General features: G+C 40.8%; 2 protein-coding genes across 2 annotated transcripts; one reads left to right on the forward strand and one right to left on the reverse strand.

Moving 5' to 3' along the window:
* Positions 1 to 3,954: 3,954 nt before the first annotated feature.
* Positions 3,955 to 4,308, reverse strand: EMWEY_00011190 (hypothetical protein; the record flags this gene model as incomplete). Its single annotated transcript, XM_013478920.1, has 1 exon — positions 3,955 to 4,308. The coding sequence occupies one exon, from the start codon at positions 4,306 to 4,308 to the stop codon at positions 3,955 to 3,957; it is 354 nt and encodes a 117-aa protein (XP_013334374.1).
* Positions 4,309 to 5,619: 1,311 nt separating this feature from the next.
* EMWEY_00011200 (hypothetical protein) lies at positions 5,620 to 7,065 on the forward strand (the record flags this gene model as incomplete). The annotated part of the gene is made up of 5 exons (XM_013478921.1): positions 5,620 to 5,715; positions 5,862 to 5,979; positions 6,215 to 6,303; positions 6,478 to 6,677; positions 6,972 to 7,065. The coding sequence occupies 5 exons, from the start codon at positions 5,620 to 5,622 to the stop codon at positions 7,063 to 7,065; spliced, it is 597 nt and encodes a 198-aa protein (XP_013334375.1).
* Between the last annotated feature and the right edge of the window lie 421 nt (positions 7,066 to 7,486).

Raw genomic sequence — 7,486 nt, forward strand, 5'->3', positions numbered from 1 at the left:
TGCTGCTGTACCTCCTATTGTTGCAGCAAAAGGACATATTATTGATTATGTTAAGGAATTACCTCTTGTTGTTACTGATAAGATAGAGGAATATAAAAAAACAAAGGAGACTGTCTCCTTTCTTAATAAATTGGGGTGTATACAAGATATAAATAAATATATAATTAATAAAAAAATAAAAAAAGGAAAAAGTAAATATAGGGGAAGAAAATATATATGTAAAAAAGGACCATTAATTATATATAAAAATAATTATGGTGTATGTACATCTATAAATAATATATATAATATAGATACTTGTTGTATAAATAAATTAAATCTTCTTCTTCTTGCTCCTGGTGGTGTATTAGGCAGATTAATTGTATGGACAGAAGGGGCATTTAGGTCATTAAATAGTTTATTTGGTTCCCTAACTGTCTCCTCCTCCCCTTCTGCAGCAGCAGGAGGTGCAGCAGCAGCAGCAGCAGGAGATGCAACAGCAGCAGGAGGTGTCTCCTCTTGTCTTGTTAAGGTGTCTCCTTCCTCTACTAAGAAAGGATATACATTACCTAGACCCTTATTATATAATGCAGATATAGGGAGAATAATAAATAGTAATGAGGTACAATGTACTATTAGGCCTAGTAAGAAAGTGTCTCCTTTTTATATAAGGAGACAGCAACAAATAAAGAAAAATCTATTAACTAATAGATCTGTATTATGTAGGGTTAATCCTGCTGCTGCTAATTTAAAAAGGAATGCAGCACTGCAGCAGCAGCAGCAGCAGCAGCAGCAGCAGCAGCAAGGGGGAAAACAAAAAGAAAATAGAAAGTATTGTGTCTTGCAAAGACACAAAGAAATAAATAAATTAAATAAAAGAAAATACAGGAAAGAAGCAAAGACACGAATGAGGAATATATTGCAACAAATACAAGACACAGCAACAAAAAATATTGCTGCTGCTAAAGAGCAGCAGCAACAGCAACAGCAGCAGCAACAATCATAAAGGATAAACAGGAGGGAAGGGAGGAGATAGGAGACAAAGGAGACAAATTAATAAGGACAGGGCGTGTATATATATATGTATATGTATATATTTATGTATATACGTTTATATATATGTATATGTATATATATATGCTGCTGCAACAATAGCAGCAGCGGCAGCAGCAGCAAGAATATTTATATTTCTTGTCTGCTGCTGCTTGCTGCAGTTGCTGCTGCTGCAGTTACTACTGCTGCAGCAGCAGCAGCAAACTTTTAATTATTATAATGAGTCATGAGGAGACTCATTAGGAGACAACTGCTGCTATTAATATTTATAATATAATAAGGAGACACCTTATTTATTTATTTTATTTATTATTTATTTAGGGTGTATAGGCAGCTATTTATTTATATAAAATATACAGATATAAGTATAGATGGGAATATAATACACATAAAATATTTATTTTATTTATTTATTTATTTTATTTATTTATTTGTATATGTATTTTTATATTTTTTATTTATGTTTATTTATTTATTTGTCTGTTTATATATCTGTATGTATGTATGCATTTATTGTTTATTTATTTATGTATTTATTTATATATTTATTTAGTTATTTAATCATTCGTTTACTATTTATTTTTTATTTATTTATTTGCTTATTTATTTGCCTTGTTTATTTATTTGTATATTTATATATTTGTCTTATTTATTTACTTATTTATTTATTTATTTATTTGTACATTTGCTTATTTATGTATTTATTTATCTATTTGTATATATTTATATATTTATTTATTTGTTTATTTATTTATATATTTATGTATGTATTTATATATTGATTCGTTAATTTATTCCTTTATTTATTTATTTATTTTTATTCTTTTTTACTTATTTATTTATTTATCTATTATTATATATTATATATTACAAATAAATAAATAATATATAGGCAAATAATAGATAAAAAATAAATAAAAAAGTATTTATTTGTTTTGTCTGTTTCTGCGTGTAATTGTTTATTTACCTATTTATTATTATTTATTTATTTATATATTTATTATTAATATTTACATATTATGCGTAATTATATATTTACCTATTTATTATTTATTTATTATTTATTATTAAATTTATTTATTTATTTATCTACGTATCTATTTATTATATGTTTGTTGGCTTATTGATTTATTTATGTATTTATTTCTTGTTTATATTTATTTAGTTATTTATTTATTTAGTTATTTATTTATTTAGTTATTTATTTATTCATTTATTTATTCATTATTTGTTTTGTTATTTATTTCCTTTTTATTTATTTACTTATTTCTCAATTGATTTGTTTTTTTGCTCCCTTATTTATATATTTATTTTATTTATTTATTTATTTATTTTATTTATTTATTTATTTATTTATTTATTTATATAATTACAATATAAATATATAATATTTACATATTTGTATATATACTAAATATAAAAGGAGACACTTATTTATCCCTTTATTTATATAGTGTCTCTTTTCGTCAGCCGCTTACACTGTCTCTTCTTGCTCCTGTACCCGCAACAACAGTAGCAGCAGTAGCAGCAGCAGCAGCAGAAGTAGCAGCAGCAGCAGTAGCAGCAGTAGCAGCAGCAGCAGCAACAGAAGTAGCAGCAGCAGCTGCAGCAGCGGTTGCTGCGGTATATATGCATAAACCCTAAACCCTAATCCCTGATGTTAAATAAGTTGTAGGTAGGGTTTGGAAGTATGCCACTCGCCCCTTCGTGAGGGTTTAGGGTTTAGGGTTTAGCGCTACAGAGGCGGTAGGAGGACGCATGCAATATTAAAAGGAAAGACTGCAGCAACAGCAGCAACTACAGCAATAGCAGGAACAGCAGCAATAGGAGGAATGTGGCTTTTTTTCCCTTTATGTATTTTATTTATTTATTTATTCAATTAATTAATTCACTTATTTTATTTATTTATCTATTTGTTGTCGTCGCTAACAAATCGTCCTTTGTGTAGAGGAAGGGAGGCAAAAGTTTCATGTATGGCTAAGGCGAGTACGACGTGACCTATTATGCAGCAGCCCTGCATCAGGCTTTTATACTATTGTTGTGGGGATAGTTGCAATATGTATAAAATAATTAATATATTTGAACCTATGAAGTCCCACAAAAATGCATGGATGTATGCATGGTGTATACTGGTATAGGTGTGTAGAGCGGAGGCTCTCGAGGTCTTAAGAGAACAGTTGTTTGCGGCTCTGGCGTAACGGTTGTAGACTCTCGGGACAAAGAGTTCCAATGCAGGCTTTGTGGGACCTAGAAATGCCTGTTTTTTCTTCGTGCAGATGGGCGTCGTCGTAGTCTGCTGTTAGATAGCCTGCATGCCGGTTGCATTCGCCGACTCTCCCACCACTTGGCATGAAGTTCAAATGACGCGGTGAATAGTGTTAGTTGCAGGTTCGTGCAAACTTCAGGCGACTCCGTAGGTACGGATCCGTTTTTGAACAACCGTACGCGAGTTGGGTGGAGCAGCAGTGCATGCACAACTAACTCACGGAGGTAGGCGTTTGGATATAACCCAGAGATCACTCACTCTCGACCCATTGACGAGGTTAGGCTGACTCAAATCAGCTCCGAAAAAACGTGACTTTATTCTTTGCCTTCTAGGGCAATCCTTCTTGGTAGTCGGCTGCAGCAGAAGTGCACGGCACTTCGTGCACCAGCACCAATGCGCTTGCACATTCTTTCCGTTATACCGACGGAGCTGGATGAGGTATATTTAAATATTTTGTGAGCACCTAGTGTTTTCTTGTAGAGCGCAAATTATTCCTAATAATGTACAACTTTTTTGATGAAAGGCTCATCTTGAGTTTAACTGGAAGGTCAATTCGACAAGCTCGCCATGCCGTATTCTCGTTTCGGTGCAAGCGCCCGACCTGCGCTGACTATTTGCCCGAGCAGCCTGTCCACCTGAGACGAATACTGAATTCATTACCCATCACCACGTCTACTAAGTTTGCAATATTTGCCCGAATATTTGACAATTTCTACATTTGAGTTTGCATTCTCCGTGACACAGAGGACTCTATTGTTCTTCCCTTCAAAAATGTGCCCCTCTAAGCTGCTCGCCCTCTTTTCTGCACTCCCCATTACAATTGTAATCGCCGGTCCAGATGAACCGCAGGACGAATTGATTTCCCAGAAAACCAATTTAGCCACTGAACAACCTGTTCGTTCCATCGCCACCTTCATGCGAAATATACGGCGCGAAAATCCGTGTTTCACTACAATCTCCACCTTGGCAATAGCTTTTGTCATGGGATTCCTCATCATGCGCTGTTTCATTGCCATATCATCCAGTAGAAAGAATGAAAGCTTACTGGTATCACGAAGACTTGCATCCGGAGACGAAAATCTGTGTTCCGTAAGTAATCAACGGGCCGCCAGTGTCGAGCCGGGGGGGTGTCCCGTATGGTTGCCTTGCTTCTTGCCATGATTGCATGCGTATCCTCGCAGAAGACAGAATCACCATGTTCTGTGATTACACACATATCCGTGACTACTTTGTGTTATAATAGTAGAACTGCACGGGTGATGCGAGTCGTTCACGGGCGAGATCTACCCGAAGGTCCGCTTCCAAACGAACACTTTGCACGAACTACCATTGCTCTCCTGTAGTGGGGCAGTAGTACCGACGTGGAACACTCCATCAGGGAGATCTTGTTTGTCATCAGTCGTGTGAGCCGCCCGTACGTGCCCGACATAAAGGGTGGCAGTGGAAGGTGAGCGAAAGGGCGGGCTGGTTTTACAAGCTGGTTGTAGAGCATCAGCGCAGAGGTTGGAGGTTAGCTCGTAGACAACACCTGGATGGCTCTCTGTAGGCCGGTACAGAAGAGGAGCAGCCCGAGTCTCCAGATGTTACTTTGGGAATATATTCACCGATATCGATCTTGTTTGTCATCAGTCGTGTGAGCCGCCCGTACGTGCCCGACATAAAGGGTGGCAGTGGAAGGTGAGCGAAAGGGCGGGCTGGTTTTACAAGCTGGTTGTAGAGCATCAGCGCAGAGGTTGGAGGTTAGCTCGTAGACAACACCTGGATGGCTCTCTGTAGGCCGGTACAGAAGAGGAGCAGCCCGAGTCTCCAGATGTTACTTTGGGAATATATTCACCGATATCCTTTATGCAATGTTTGCTTATATTGTCCACTTCCACTTTTCAGGGCCATCCAGTTTTGATTTCCGCTGAACTTTCAGTGTGTGGCAAGACGTTTGCCAAGGAGATGGGTGCAAGTTCTGATGCCAGCGCGTTCGCACAGTGGTTTCGGATTGCTTCCACCGGCATGCTATTTGCTCTGCACACGTAGCAAACGGACTTGGCTTCGCATGCGTGTGCAATATTCAACCGCTTGCATTGGCCGCACACCACAGTTTGATAGCCTCCACCGGCGGTTGGAGCTGGCTAGGCTGGAGTAGGAGATGGGTTGTGTAGTTGTAGTCTGAGAGTGGCATTCGCAGTTCAATGCACTCCGGAATAGTTTGCATTCGCATTCGAGTCCGCAGGAGGTAGGTTTGGATGACATGACAAGGAGGAAGGTTTCCTGTACAAGCATGAGGACAGAACGGTGTTAACACCAGCAACTGCTGAGAGTTCTGGCAGATGCTTGTTTCCGCAGTTGGGCACGGCAATGCGCTGCATGAGGACGACCACTCAAGTGTCCGAAGGAAGGCTTGCAATTGTGCCTCACCCAAAGCGGTTGGATACATTCATGGTGAAGACATTAGATGTTGTCGAGTGCATTTGCCGTGGATGAGCAAAGAAGAGCTTGTTAACGGGAGGAATAGCTTGCGTGTAAACAAAGGTGGAGTGCGTTTCTCGTGTGATGCCTGCCAGTTGTTCAGGAAGTGTACAGCGCAGTGCAGGACTCGGTTAACAGGGTGGCGAACTGCTTAGCAGAGGTTCACAGGGCTGCTGCTACTGGTGCACAGGGTGCGGTGGTGTGGCTGAGGCAGTTGGATGGTGTGTTGGCACGGCGCTGCTAGTATTGGGGGAAGCGGAGCGTAGCAGCAGTTTTAAGTGAATTCTTTCTCCGAAGTTCTAGCATTGTGGATAAGGAAAACAGTCATTTTGTTGTATGAATGTGAGGCGCATCAGTTGCAAGGGCTGCTTCGGAAATAGATGGAATTTCCCTGTGTGAATGTGAGGGGGATCAGTTGCAAGGGCTGCTACCCTGAATTAGCATGCCGTTGTGCAGGGGGTGAGTTCGAATTGTATGAAAAAAAGGCGCAGGGGCAATCCTTGTGGTTCGGTGTATGGTGGTTCGTGGGAGATGAGCTTCGCTGTGTACGAACAAAAAATTCCTCAGAACTACTGGCAAGGAGGGCGAGTGGTAAATTCTCAGCAGACGCCTAGTGTTGTAGTTGCATGCGGCATGAAACAGCGAGCCCAGGGACGGCAGTGTGTGTGTTGTTGCGACAGCAGATGGACTAGTGGTTTTACAGTTGTGCACGTTCTAAGATTCTTGGACGTACCAGCTGTAATGGAGGCGACTCACAGCTCACTGCATGCCTCAGGACTTTGCGTAAAAGTGCGGACTCACCCGGCGGTCAATCTATCTACCAGTCAGGCCAGGGTGAATTTGTCAGGCTCTTTCCTTATTTAGCACACGTGCAGGACATTGGACAACAAGTTTGGCTGGGTGTCGAACGCCTCGGAAAGTGCGCTGGGTGCTGTAGCTCCTGGAGCAAAGGACTATGGGGTGTGGCACAGACAGTTGGATGGCGTTTTCGAGGCGCGTTGTGAATACTACGTGAAGAGGAGGGTGGCAGCTGTTTTATCGTTCAACAATGCTTGCACTTCGGAGAAGTTATTCACCTATTGATGAGGTCTGCGGGCGCGTCAGGCATACGTTTCTTGACCGATTGTCGTCTGTAACCACAGTCGCAAACTATGCCTTGAGTATGAGGCGGCAACGGGGGTCTAGGACATGGGTTGTGGAGTTGTGTGAGCAGTTGCGCGCGCGTGTCGTTGCTCTCTCGTATTAACAATACTGGTTCACAAACTGCGCCAGCAGCTTTTGAAGACGAAACTGGGGTGGACCGCTGATCAGGGAAAAGCGGTATAGGCAGCAGGTGCTCGACGGAAGATACTCTACAAGCTCACTATTCTTGTATTTTGTGCTTCAGAGAGTACGTGTGCATAGACGGCGGGGTATGCTGTGGAAGATTGAGCAGATGCCATTGTGGAGCGCGGCAAAGGCTTGACTTTGCAAGCTGTCCCCTTTTGTCCATAAGCCTGCATCACCATCCTTACTGCCATTCCCTTGTAAAACCAAAACCCATGCGTTCTTCAGCGATGTCGTGTGGGAGCTCGTTTGAGGTGCTTGCGACATGGCATAAATGCGGAAAAGCTGCGAAGGCTGTTTATGTGTACGACGAGTAAGTTAGTAGTTCTGCAGTGGTATGCCTTCAAAGCCTTTGAGCCATAAACGTGTAGCTGGCTGTTTAGAGTATTGCCCGTGGATTGG

This window comes from Eimeria maxima, genomic scaffold (genome assembly GCF_000499605.1).
Source record: "Eimeria maxima Weybridge genomic scaffold, Emw_scaff77, whole genome shotgun sequence".
NCBI lineage: Eukaryota > Apicomplexa > Conoidasida > Eucoccidiorida > Eimeriidae > Eimeria > Eimeria maxima.